This window comes from Condylura cristata, unplaced genomic scaffold, assembly GCF_000260355.1.
Source record: "Condylura cristata isolate star-nosed mole 26May11 unplaced genomic scaffold, ConCri1.0 scaffold00006, whole genome shotgun sequence".
Classification (NCBI taxonomy): Eukaryota; Metazoa; Chordata; class Mammalia; order Eulipotyphla; family Talpidae; genus Condylura; species Condylura cristata.
Window position 1 is genome coordinate 28289059 of NW_004567107.1, and position 13694 is coordinate 28302752.

Genomic DNA, 13694 nt, shown 5'->3' on the forward strand with positions numbered 1-13694 from the left:
CCCGTGCGCGTGCACTAGAGGCTTAGTTCTCGCGAGAAGTTTTCTCCCCAATCCCCTCCCCCTCGCTAGTTGGTACGCGAGCGAGAAAGGAGGAGGGCGCTCCAGGCGAAAGCACTGCAGACGCCATTATTCTCTGTTTCTCTGCTGCACCCACCTCGACGTCTTGCCTACGTCCCGCTTGTTGGCGGCCTATAGGTAACTGGAATTTTTGGGTTTGGGTAATGTGAATTCAGGCCGGAGTTTGACCCCCCTCAAGGCTGCGTTGAATTTTTCCAGACTCGATTTTTCTCGGGCCCTTAGCGGCCTTACAGCCTAAAGGGAGGCGCCGGCGGGAGGCGGGGCAGTCACCGCCTCCGACGCCTTGATTGACTCGGCCTTAGGCCAATCGCTTCGCCCTCGCGCCACCGCTGAAGCCCGGGCCTCCAATCGGTCGCGACGGCGGAGTAGGAGAGCGCGGAGAGGTGGGGAGGGTGGCGGGGGCCTGCGCTCGTTCTCTGTCGAGCTGTGACCGGCTGAGACGGTGCAGTGGCGAAAGGACGGCGGCCTCGCGCGGTGAGGAGCGGGGCTGGGCGAGTGGAGCATGGGGGTGAGGGTCGGGGAGCGCTCTTTCCGCTTGGGGGAGGCGTTTTCGGGGCGGCGGGGAAGTTGGCTGATTCTCCGCGAGGGAACGTGGCTCGGTTTCCCCTCCCCCCACCTCCGCCATTTCCCTGAGGTAGCCCGCAGTCCGCTGCGCTGTCCTAGAGACTTAAGGGATGATTGGGCCTGTGCCTGTCATAGGACCTGGGGGTCTTATATCGGGAACTAGACACCTGGAGTAGGGGGCAAGTGGGGCTGGCGGGCGGGACTGGGAGAAAACCGCCGCTCTTTGTGCGGGTCCCGCCGCCCTTAAGCCTGCTGGGTTTGGGCTGGGAGCGGAGAGATGGAACGCTCGGGGCTGCCTCCGTTGCTTTGTCTCTCCCGCGGTGGGGGGAGGGGGCGGGGGATGAGCTCGCGGGACCGCGTGGTGGGTGGGGGAGGGGGGCTCGCGCTCGGCTCCGCCTAGTAGCACGTCGTCGCCATTACGCGGGCCGCCATTTCCTGTCGGATCCGGGGCTGGAGAGGTGCGGCGCTTCTGTTCTCGCCCCAGGCTTTTCTTATTCCTGTTACTCCGCTGTCGCAGTTCCCGGTATCGGGCTTGGGGAGGGGAAGGAAGGGAGGCCAGATTTGCGCGCTACTGGTGGAGCGGGACTTGGCGTTGTTCTTGGTCCGAGAAGTGGTCACTGAAGGACCTAAAGGGTGAATGTCGGCGGCGTTCTCCCTTACAGAATAGCTCCTGGGATTGCCCTTAAACGCCTCGATCCAAATCTTCCACCGCGCTTAGTACTGCACTCGGTGATGGTCCACGGGACTGTCGTTTCGGTCAGTCGTTGGTACGAAAGGTCAGCGACACAGGAGAATGGAAGGCAGAAATGTTGACCCTTTTTTGGTTGTAGTCTGACCAGTATCTCTCTAACTGGGACCCCTTGTCATCTGTCAGTCCTGAGGTGGGAGCTTGCTACGGCGTCACTGGTCTGGTATTAGAATCTTAGGTTATACAGTTTTTATAATCTGTTCTGAAATAGCCCATAAGTGACGATGTAGTGTCCTACCCACCGAGTAATCTGGTTGTTTGGGTCTGTGTGTCGGGGTTTGAAGCATATTTCTCCAGTAATTTGACCTGATCGTTGAATTTGCCCTGTATTGGTAAACAGCAGACTATAGAAAAGAGCATAGCAATAATGGGGGAAACCCAAAAGCAGTTTAGAATTACACTTTGGAGGATAAAATTCGGATTCCTGGATCTATATCGTACATAATTCTGTACGTATTGTAGAAAACAATTGCTGTGGTGGATGTTGGAGCCTGTGGTCCAAAAATACTTGTTAGTCTTAAGCAAAGAAAAAAGAAAATAAAGCTTGTTTCTCTTAAGAACCCCCCCCCCATAATGAAAAATCATAGAAAAAGTAGCTCCTTAGTTTGTTTATTCTAAGTGGTCCGTAAGAAACAAACTGATAAATGTTGATTTTTATAGGCTTACTGAAGCACTTGGTTGTCATTTGGTCCCGCCCAGAATACTTCAGATCTCCTCTGCCAGGATATATAAGTAATTGGTACGTTTTAAACGCCTGGTCCTATCTTTGCTGCTTTTAACTCTTAGCAAGATGCACAGCTTAACTTTCCTCATCAAATGCACTAGCTTTTTCTCTTTTTCAACAGATTGGTGTATCCATTTAATACAAGAAAATGGAAACTGAACAGCCAGAGGAAACCTTCCCCAACACCGAAACCAATGGTGAATTTGGTGAGAAGATACTGTACAACCTTGTTTTTCTGTTAATTGCATTGTGATGGAATGTTTAGTTTAAAATTTTTGCTGGTTACATCTTGGCTTTTATTTATGTATTCTTAAAAGTGGGCCAGGAAAAATTAAAAATTTTTCCATGCATTTTGGGGTTTTTAATTCTTCAAGTGTTTTTGTTCTGATATCTGGTATCAGAAACATGCTTTGCTCCACATAAAAGTCCAAGAGTTTCAGTCATTTTTTAAATATACTTGTTACTTATAACAGAGTTGCTTTTTCTGACTATGGGTTAAAATTAAAATGAAAGTAAAAGTGCCTTTTATTAAAGATGCTGGTTCCTGCTTTGAAATCTAAATCCTTAATTTCTAGGCAAACGCCCTGCAGAAGATATGGAAGAGGAACAAGCTTTTAAGAGATCTAGAAACACTGATGAGATGGTTGAATTACGAATTCTGCTTCAGAGCAAGGTATACCTTTGTCCTTAAAAATTATAAGTTTTCAAGTAGAAATTAAAGTAAGTTCCAATTTGGTCAAAGCTAAAAAGGTTGACTAAGATTTGTACAAGTGATTCTTTCTAAATAGATTGGTGGTGCGTTTTATTAAGCTAGTAACTAAAATGAAATCCTTTTATTCAGTAAACATCACCCAGGACAGGTCAAACTAAAAGGATTTATGTGTTTTTAGCATTGGTGGATTAAAGATAATCTTTTCATCGCATTGTGAGTGCATTTTTTTTTTTTTTAATCCTCTTGGAAGTTAACATCACAGGATGAGTGTGCCTGCTGATTCATTTTTTAGCAGACAGGTACTGTAAGATTAGTGCTTATGTTTTATATTAAATATTTCTCGTATTCTGAGATTTCCAAATCTCAGTGTAGTTCCTAAATCAATTGGTGTGGTGGTAGTTTTTTGTTTTTAAGAGTTTTAGTTTACTTAAATGGATGGTTTTTTTATCTCCAAATTCGATATTCATACTAACAAAGAGGTTAGAGGGTGTTTTGTCATTGTTTTCTGCTTAAAACCTAGGAAGACAACATTAATAAGCTTGTTTTTACCTTCAGAATGCTGGTGCAGTGATTGGAAAGGGAGGCAAGAATATTAAGGCTCTCCGTACAGACGTAAGTATTAGAGAGTTTAAACTAAAAAAACAGGGTGCTTCAATTTATGTGTTTGTAGAAATTTAACAGTCTGTATCAGAAATCATTTAATAGGCTAGGTACAAGCCATTTGTAGTAATTCACTACATAGCTGATTTCAGAGTTTATCGTTCCTGATTTAACAAAGCCCAGATTAAGTCTGGGGGTGGTGATATTAAACATACTCACTTTCTAATAATTTTCCACCAAATTATTCACTTTGAGATAACATCTTAATTAGAAGTAGCAACAAAGTAATAAAATCCCTTAATTGCACCATTTCCCATCTGTGGATCAATTACAGTATTGAAAACTGTTGCAGGTGGCTGATTAAATCCAGGAATTTTATTTATTTTTCCTTTTTTTTTTTTTTTTAAGTTTGTCCATCTGTTCTTTAATGGCTTGCACGTGGAGCACAAAGAAATTGTTGTGGTTGCATGATTTAAACATGGGTAAAGAATAGAATAGGCATTTAATCTTATGATTGAGAAACCATATGTCAATGCCTATGATTTGTTAGAGTCTTCATATTTTATAGTGGGTTGACTCTTGTGATTAGACACATTAAATGATAGTATCACCTGAAGTGTGAACATATTTATAGGACTTGGTTACACCAAAATTTCTAAATTTTTTTCTCATAGTGTGCATACTCTTAAATGTTTCCTTGCTAAAGTTGAGACAAATAATAACTCTGTGTTGAATACTTATTTGACAGTATATTTCATTTCTCTCTTGGTCGCAGATCTTTGTATGTTTCTCTGATTACTGTAAACTGAACTTGAAAATTTGTTTAAAAATTTACAAACTCGCCTGTTAGGATCTAAGTGCATTTTAAACCTCCAGGAAACCAAACTAGTCTTAAGAATTAGGGTTTTCGGTGGTGTGGGAATTTTCGTTTTGTCTTTTATAAAACCTCTCTCCTCTTAATCCAGATGTTCTATATAAATTATCTGGGTTAATTTCCCCATTTCCTCAAGAATATCAGTTAACTAAGTCATGACAGGTTTTGTGTCTACCCTCATGAGCCAGCCTGCTACTGAAACATCAGTTGTTTCTTTTCTTTTCTTTTTTTTTTTTTTTTTAAAGCTAATACCATCATTTAAGGTCCTTTAAATGTTAAGCCACGGTCAGATATAGAGAAGTCCATTATTGTGTTAGTCTTCAGAACAACTTAAGCTTGTTTCATTAATTGAGAGTATGAGTATAGTTTGTATTAAATTAAAATTTATTGCTTTTCCCCCTTTTCCCTCTCCTTGTTTTTTTGGCCATATATCTCCGTTGCCCATGTACTGGATCGACTTACCCCTGCGTTGCCCACCATGACGTTGGCCCATCCGCCCCTGAACGCCCATGTGAAAACCCTGGTTGGCTATGCCCAAAAATGTGCTCGTTGCCAAACGGGTACCATACTTGACAACTTCTGATTGAATGCCCATGCCCAATGCCAACATCCACGAACGCCAATGACCAATGCAGTACAATGCCAGTGTTTCAGTCCCAGACAGCAGTGGCCCCGAGCGGTATGTCCCAACAGTTTATGCCTCACTGCCTGATTAGAAAGAGAGAAATGTATTTTATTACCTGCCTTTATATAATTAAATAGTATCCCCTTTAGACGGTGTATTGTTTTTCAAGTTTCTGTCTTATTTTCCCCATTAAGTCTTTTTGTCACTGAACTTTTACCGTGAGTTGCCCACCCAAACGATCCACTAATTTTATTTCGATGGAAGGAGCACAGCTTCAAGTGTTGCATATTTGCTGCATTGTAAATCAAATTGTTACCAAAATAGTCTCTCGCTCTGTCTTTGTGGCCCACCTTGCTTCCCAACATTGCCTGTTCATAATTTTTTCTGATGAAATGCTAACTCTGGTTCACTTCCTTCACTTCTCATTTGTGTTGTCTTTGTTTTGTCTTGCATTTGTATTTGTTTTCTTGCAGAGCCCATTAGTGATCTAATTTCTAACTGGTATCCATAACCTTACTCCAGATACAATGTTCACCACTTGCATATCCCCCCACTTTGCCTAAGAGAAGGTGTGCCAGTTTTACCAATGTTAACAGCGAGGGTATCCTTAACTTAGTGGTGGTGGGGAACATAAATATATTCAACTCTGCTTCAGTTCTGGTCAGTTTATTGCCCACTTAATCTGAGCCCTTCCAAAAGCCCATTCTTTCTGTCTCTCTGCAAGTCTCCTAATATTGTTACCATGTCTGTATTGGGCATAAAACAAAATGCATGTGGAAAAATCTAAATAGGTTACTTTAAATGGGGAATATTGAATAATTGTATGTTACTTCTCTGTTAAAGTTTGTGTGAGTTCTGGTGATGGACACAAAACTTATTTCTCTTTTCCACCTTTTTTGTACTATCTGGTATTGTGATGTTTGACAGCATATTGAGTATCAGTGCTGATATTGAAACAATTGGAGAAATTCTGAAGAAAATCATCCCTACCTTGGAAGAGGTAGGCTCATTTTTTTTATGTATTTAGCAATTTGGGGGCGGAGGGGTGTTAAAAGTATGTTCTATTGGGGTTGTTATGTGGGAAGCAGCAAGTGGGTTTAAATTTGTGGTAGCATTTTTTGGCCTGATGTTCAAGATTAATGTGCCTACATTCATTTTAAAAGCCTGGCCACTTTGTAGTAAATATGAACTACCTGTGGTCAGCTGGCATGTTGATGGGCTCAGCATGTTTTTATGGGCATTAGTTTTAGGGGAAAAGATTGTCAATTGTAGGGGCTTTATTGAAAAGGAATATTTGAATAGTTCAATTTTAAGTCTTGTGTAATATATTAGGTATTCAATATGCTTAGTGTAGATAATTCAGTTCTTTGTTAATATTAGAGATGAGAAATGTGTTGTAGTAGCTTTACCAATATATGCGACAATAGCCTGATCACAGTAGACACTTAACCTATTACTCTTATTTTTCTACTTTCAGGGCCTGCAGTTGCCATCACCCACTGCAACCAGCCAGCTCCCGCTCGAATCTGATGCTGTGGAATGCTTAAATGTATGTCATAGTGCCATTGAACCCCACTGAAGTATGGAGCCTGGCCCATAGGATCAATTTTATTTTTACCATAGTGTGCTTTTCCCATCTCTATAGAAAAAGGCTTAAAAACATAATCAATGAATGGTCTTACAACTCACTGTTGACCCTGCTCCATGCTGCAGTGGGAAATAACTACATTTGCAAAGTGCTTTGCAGTCATTTTTTATTATGGTGTTATTTGAATGTTAATAATAATTTTGTGGTAACAGCGACATGCTAAATGGCTGCAGTGTGGGTATGGTGTTGCAGGACCTGAAAATAAAATAGTTTTTTAAGGTGGTGCAGAATGTCCTTTTTGGGCCTGGCTATTGAGGATAATAAGCACATAACTGGTAAAGTTATTGAAATATAAATTCAGGTTGCTCACTGCAACAGTATATTGTTATGCTTATAGCAGATAAGTATATTTAGAGAATCCTTGACTTGAAACTAAAATTCTGTAATTCTCCCTCTGCAGTACCAGCACTATAAAGGAAGCGACTTTGACTGCGAGTTGAGACTGTTGATTCATCAGAGTCTGGCAGGAGGAATTATTGGGGTCAAAGGTGCTAAAATAAAAGAACTTAGAGAGGTAAGGGTATTGTTTTCATTTCTCTGTTGGCGATATTATTGGAAATTACTTAGCATGTAGATCTGATTCAGTGGGCTTCTCTTCCCCTTTTTGAGTCCCCTTCATAAGAGGCTTCAGTTTATCAAAATAAATTGGACCGCTTGTTTTACAAAATACTTTACTATTACCAAATGTGAACCTTCCTAAGGTTTGTATATTGGGAGTATTTTAGTAGATGTATATTTACCTGAATTTTGGTAAGGAAGCATTGTTTTTCTTTGATTGATGTTCTTTTTTCTCCCTTCCACCTCCCCATAAACTTACTACAGAATACTCAGACTACAATCAAGCTTTTCCAGGAATGCTGTCCTCATTCCACTGACAGAGTCGTTCTTATTGGAGGAAAACCAGATAGGGTTGTAGAATGCATAAAGATCATCCTTGATCTTATATCAGAGGTACTTTCACATTAATCCGATTATATTTAATTTCACAAGATATAAATGTTCTATTGAAAGATTGCTGCATATCATTTGGCCCTTCAGATGAAGTTTCCTAACTGGTATGGCTCAGGATGGTCACTTAGAGGTTCTGTGCTGTGAAAATGGGTTTGCAGCTTTATGAAATAAACTGTTAAACTGCTCCACAAACAAAAAATGATGTTAAAAAAAATTTTTTTTTTAATTGCTGGTTCTTCCCCCACAAGCCCTAAAACTGAGGTCTTGTTTGGGTTTTGTTTGCTTAGAACTCAGTACTAAAATTTTCTAAAATTCTTAACTTACCTATTTTTATACCTATATAAAGTCCTCGTCACAAATACCTAAGAAAAAAATTACAGGAAATAATCTTGTTAAAAGGTTGATGTATGAATCAAGGCTCTTTCCATTTGTAATGTTGCCATGTTTTTGTTTTAGTCTCCTATCAAAGGACGTGCTCAGCCTTATGACCCCAATTTTTATGATGAAACTTATGATTATGGCGGTTTTACAATGATGTTTGATGACCGCCGTGGACGTCCCGTTGGATTTCCTATGAGGGGAAGAGGTGGTTTTGACAGAATGCCTCCTGGTCGGGGTGGGCGTCCTATGCCTCCATCTAGAAGAGATTATGATGATATGAGCCCACGTCGAGGACCTCCTCCCCCTCCTCCTGGACGAGGGGGCCGTGGTGGTAGCAGAGCCCGGAATCTTCCTCTTCCCCCGCCACCACCACCTAGAGGAGGGTAAGCTGCTTGCATATACACTATTGAACTGCATTTGGGTGTGAAAAGAATAGGGTCTTTTTTTTTTTTTTTTAATTGTGTGACAAGTCAGCACAGCTGAACTGACAAAGTACTATGATTGCAGAGATCTTATGGCCTATGACAGAAGAGGAAGACCTGGAGACCGTTACGATGGCATGGTAAGAACTTGATGGGCTGTAAGTAAACATGTTAAACATGTTCCTGAAGATTGAAAGGTGGTTTTTTTTTTTTTTTTCCCTGACAAATGATGTTTAGGTGTAATGAGTGAACTTAAACGAACATTATTTCAGTTTACAGAAATACTAAAACTTAGTTGCCAGAATTATTCCCCCAAAATGTGATTGCAGTTGATTTTAGTGGTGTGAGATAAGGGTTGGATAGTGTAATATCACAGGTTTGATTTTGTGTTGATTCTGTCTCTAACACAGGTTGGTTTCAGTGCTGATGAAACTTGGGACTCTGCAATAGATACATGGAGCCCATCAGAGTGGCAGATGGCTTATGAACCACAGGTTGAGTACTAAGGGTTTGCATTCATTTTGGTAGTAATCAGGATGCTAGCCTACTCAGTGACTAGCTTTATTTCCCCTTAATGTCATATTTTTGGTTCTTGATCACCTGAGTGATTTCCTCCTTAAAGGAATGCCCTGTGATTACTAGCAATAGATGGGGAGGTCTGGGAGAAGGGCATTGGTTTCAAAAGTAGAGGGATTTTAGGAATGTTAAAAATGCCGAAAGAGTAGTTTTGAAAACCATGTAATTTTTCCCCCCCTTTCTACTTTTAGGGTGGCTCTGGATATGGTAAGTTTTCTTCTTTGTGAAATCATTATTTATGTCATGCTTTCTGAATGAACTTAATGCTCACTATTTAAATCAGATTATTCCTATGCAGGGGGTCGTGGCTCATATGGTGATCTTGGTGGACCTATTATTACTACACAAGTAACTATTCCCAAAGATGTAAGTATCTTTATTATTACAAGGACCATTAATTAATTAGTCATTTATAAGTTTTCACCCCATTTAAGTGTTATTAAGACTGCAGTGAGGTACTTTCCTCCAATTTAAATGATGTTAAGTACTAGTAAAAACAGTTTTAAGGACTTGGCGTGTAGTATAAACACATTGTCATGCAGCTCTTGACTAGTTAGGAAGAATTAAATAATCAGAATAAATAGCTATAATAAAGTTGATCCTCTTTTAGGGCCATTGAAAATAAGGATCATTCTTTTAAGGTATATCGTAAATACTTGTTTTTAAAAAAAATCTTTTCAGTTGGCTGGATCTATTATTGGCAAAGGTGGTCAACGGATTAAACAAATTCGTCATGAGTCGGGAGCTTCGATCAAAATTGATGAGCCTTTAGAAGGATCCGAAGATCGGATCATTACCATTACAGGAACACAGGACCAGATACAGAATGCACAGTATTTGCTGCAGAACAGGTCAGTTTTAAGTTTAGCTTTGTGTTCTACACATACTAAAACTTTAAAAAGCTTTTCTTCTCAATTGATTTTTCTTTTAGAAGCCATGGTGTCTCAACCTTTTGGGGACCTAACTTCTAAACATTCTAATAGCTTTGCTTTAATTTTCTCCTGCTTTCTTACTAAAAATGAAGACATTCAATACTAATCTTGCTGGAAGAAGCCTTAACCAAGCAAACTTCTCATTTCTCTGGTGAAAACTGCTGCCAAAACCACTTGTTCATAAATTATACAGAGCCTGTAGAAAATATAGAAGAATCAGTGGATGTTGGTCTAGTTCTGTGTGGAAGACTAGTGATTTTGTTGTTTTTAGATAACTAAATTGACAACAAATCACAGTCTGCCATATGGCACAGACCATGCCTCTACAGGACAAATGATTGGTGCTGTAAAAATGCAGCATTTCACACCTTAACTGGCATTTCTTTGTCTTTTCTACCAAATAATAACTTTTGGTTTCACTTTCTTAATTCTGCTCTACTAATGTCTGGTTTACTATTAATCACTTTCCTTGATTTTTTTTAACATTGCTCTAATTTGTAATTGCTTATTTTTTATATTCTTCTAATTGTAATGGACATGTTTATCATTTTAATTTAGCATTGAAATTGTCTTAATGTTGATTAAGATGTTACGAACAAAAATTCTAATTCGCACTTTTTTTTCTTTTCTTTTATAGTGTGAAGCAGTATGCAGATGTTGAAGGATTCTAATGCAAGATATTTTTTCTTTTTTATAGTGTGAAGCAGTATTCTGGAAAGTTTTTCTAAGACTAGTGAAGAACTGAAGGAGTCCTGCATCTTTTTTTTTTTATCTGCTTCTGTTTAAAAAGCCAACATTCCTCTGCTTCATAGGTGTTCTGCATTTGAGGTGTAGTGAAATCTTTGCTGTTCACCAGATGTAATGTTTTAGTTCCTTACAAAAAGGGGGGGGGGAAGGGCGTGCAAAAAAACTAACATTGAAATTTTGAAACAGCAGCAGAGTTGAGTGAATTTTAATTTTTGTTCATTGTTGGTGGTTTAAAAGAAAAATTCCCCCCATGTAATTATTGTGAACACCTTGCCTTGTGGTCACTGTAACGTTTAGGGGGTGGGGGGGGACAGGGAGGAAAAGTAACAATAGTCCACATGTCCCTGGCATCTATTCAGAGCAGTGTGCAGAATGTAATGCTCTTTTGTAAGAAACGTTTTATGATTTTTAAAATAAATTTAGTGAACCTATTTTTGGTGGTCCTTTTTTTTTTTAAAAAAAAAGTCATTTTTCAAATGACTGCATTCCACAACCCACCCCCAAAACTAAACACTAAGTTTGATTTTCAGCTCCTCTGTTGGATGTTAATGCATCTCTTCTTGGACATAGGCAAAATATCTTGGCAAATTCAATTCTGGTGACTTCTTGATTTGAGTCTATTGCCGGGGCGGGGGTGGGGGAATGTCATAAAACATACTCATGCGTATAAAATAAGCTGAGGGGGGATTGTTTTTGCAAATGCTTGCCCCTATTTGAAAACAGTTTTTCTATGTTAGCAATTGTGAATAAGAACCATGGGCGGGGAACAATACAAATTGAGTAATGGTAAAAGTATATACCCAGAAGCCTCAATGAGCAACAAGTTTTATCCAGAATATTACTTGGTTATGGAAGTGACTGATGCTAAGTAAATTCTTATTTTTTACTAGATAATTTCTCACGTATAGACTTAAATTGTCAGCCTGTTAGTGTCTATTAGTTACTTTGTAAAATATATATATACTTGTTTTTCCATTGTATGCAAATTGAAAGAAAAAGATGTACCATTTTTCTGTTGTATGTTGGATTGTGTAGGAAATGTTTGTGAAACGATTCAAAAGATGAAAAAAAAGTTCCTGTGGATGTTTTGTGTAGTATCTTGGCATTTGTATTAATAGTTAAAAGTTCACTTCCAAATAAAACTCCCTTTAAATAGATTTGATGTGTGCCCAATTTCAACAAAGGTTGGTTGACACCTGTAAAGTTTGTTAAATGTTCCTCTTGTTAGGAAATACAGTAATCTTAAATTACATATTTTTCGTGTGAAGTGTTTTTCTAGCATTTATAAATGAACCCTGTGGGGAAATTTCAATAGTTTGATTTGCTAAATAGGGAGTCTAACATACTAAGGTCCTAGTTTTAAAAGTTCTGTTTCTCATTTTGAGTTTGTTAGGTTTCTAAATTTCAGAACAGTTTTTGATGTTTTGGGGCTATTGATAATGTCAAAGCACAGGGTATGGTTTCTGCTTAATAGAATTCCTAAAGTACTATGTTAAAAGCCAACTGTACTCTTAAAAGCATGAGTAAGGATTATGTTGAAAGGTTTCTTGGGGACCTCAGTGGCTCGGGTTAAGTCTTGGCACTACTAAGTTAGTAATAGCCACTGCACCAAGAGTTTGCTCTCCAGCAAGAGCTGACCCAAATGGCACAGCAGAGAGCTCTGCTGTTTGGCCCACTGCTCCCCCCTCTTTATTTCAGTAGATGTGCCTATTCTGTTGCCAACTCTGGTGAGTATTCATCACCCTACCCTCCCACTTCTTGCCTGTACCCCATTTCTTGTGTACGTTTTTTTAAAAGATAGGATTATTGGGCACAAATCTACTTAGGATTTTTTTTTTTTAAAGGAAAGTTGTGTAACACCTTTCGAGGGGGGTAGGATATACAGAAAGTGCACGTGCAACAATGATATTTAAGGTAATTGAACTTCAGAAGCACTCTTTATAGGGGGAGAGGAGTTGGTGTTCTTGGTGTGGCAGGGTTATTTAAAGCCTCATGTTAATTGTGATAGGGTTTCCCCAAAGGCAAAATTAAGCTGAATTGTTGCCACATGGGTGCTTACAGCTTCCCCCGTGGGTAGTTTAAAGTTGAGTTGGGATTGCTGGTGTTGAAATGAGCCCTTCCCCTAGAGAAAAATTAACCAGTAAAAGTATTGTAGTCAAATTGTTATTCCTACTGGAGAAAAGCATCCCTAGGGAAGGACACTGTTAGCCTGTAAAGCTTTGGTCACTCAAAAATTGTGTAAATACACGACTTCACATTTTACAGATAAATCATTGAGCCTACTACAGTGCTGGTGGAAAATAGGTTGACAATTTTCTGGCACTGATATTTGGGGTATACAATGATGGGAGGGATAGACCTTTTAAGCATTGCCACCATTGGTAAATCATGCCTAAACATGGCTTTGCAAATAAGAATTATGCTAAGGGAACTCCCAAACATCATTAAACAAATGGGATATTGAACCGATTTTTTAAGAAGCACCTGGTATGTGTGCTGAATTTTTGGACCTTTCAGGTTTTCAAACAATGATTAGAAAGGGCGCTTTTTGAAAAGTTAACCAAAATGCCACAAACAGAAAACTAGGTTGCACCAATTTTTTCAAGAATTACAAGCCTTTCTGAATGCACATTTTATTAAAGTTTGCCTTCATGAGATGATATTTTAGTTTTAATTGAATCTTATTAAATGATCCAGTAGTTACTAGTAACTTAATCTCTGGTCGTGTGGCAATTTTGAAAGGACAAGATCTTTTAGTGAAAATGGCTGGTTTTCCTATTAAAAACCATTCCTGGGGTTCGCCTTGCAATGTCTTGTTAGTGCTCAATGGAATTACTGTTTACAAATGACAGGTGTCAATTGCTTGAGGATGCCAGTAGTGTACATAAATAAATTTATTTTTGAACCTGTGCAATTTTTTTTGTCCAAACGTTTTGATTTTTAAATGTTTAGTGCCATCAAGATAATCTAGTGGAATGGGTTCAGTCTTGATGGTGACCACTTGTAAGTCAAATCACCCTAAAGTAACAGTTATCATGCAGCCTGAGTCCACCTTCAAAATGCAAATTCTGGACGTTTCAGACCTGAATCTTTATAAAGGTGCCAAAGATGT

At 39.2% G+C, this 13694-nt stretch overlaps 1 protein-coding gene across 8 annotated transcripts; it reads left to right on the forward strand.

Moving 5' to 3' along the window:
- The first annotated feature begins 52 nt into the window (after positions 1 to 52).
- Positions 53 to 11827, forward strand: HNRNPK (heterogeneous nuclear ribonucleoprotein K). 8 transcript variants are annotated; one of them, XM_004677529.1, is made up of 17 exons: positions 53 to 195; positions 2051 to 2129; positions 2236 to 2320; positions 2690 to 2787; positions 3382 to 3438; positions 4936 to 4979; positions 5853 to 5925; positions 6403 to 6474; positions 6974 to 7087; positions 7396 to 7524; positions 7981 to 8288; positions 8413 to 8467; positions 8738 to 8821; positions 9095 to 9110; positions 9187 to 9269; positions 9585 to 9754; positions 10473 to 11827. In XM_004677529.1, the coding sequence occupies exons 3-17, from the start codon at positions 2263 to 2265 to the stop codon at positions 10504 to 10506; spliced, it is 1395 nt and encodes a 464-aa protein (XP_004677586.1). In that variant the 5' UTR covers positions 53 to 195; positions 2051 to 2129; positions 2236 to 2262; the 3' UTR covers positions 10507 to 11827. The 8 variants fall into 8 exon arrangements, with proteins under 8 accessions (XP_004677586.1, XP_004677587.1, XP_012576907.1 ...); XM_004677530.1 differs by having other exon boundaries at positions 10533 to 11827; XM_012721452.1 differs by lacking the exon at positions 53 to 195 and adding an exon at positions 457 to 552.
- Positions 11828 to 13694: the final 1867 nt, after the last annotated feature.

Excerpts from the sequence above, each read along its gene's own strand:
- HNRNPK (XM_004677529.1), top strand. The coding sequence starts at position 2,263 with ATGGAAACTGAACAGCCAGAGGAAACCTTCCCCAACACCGAAACCAAT. Across the intron at positions 3,439-4,935 it reads TTAAGGCTCTCCGTACAGAC|TACAATGCCAGTGTTTCAGT; the intron begins GTAAGTATTAGA and ends TGACCAATGCAG. Across the intron at positions 8,289-8,412 it reads CCACCACCACCTAGAGGAGG|AGATCTTATGGCCTATGACA; the intron begins GTAAGCTGCTTG and ends CTATGATTGCAG.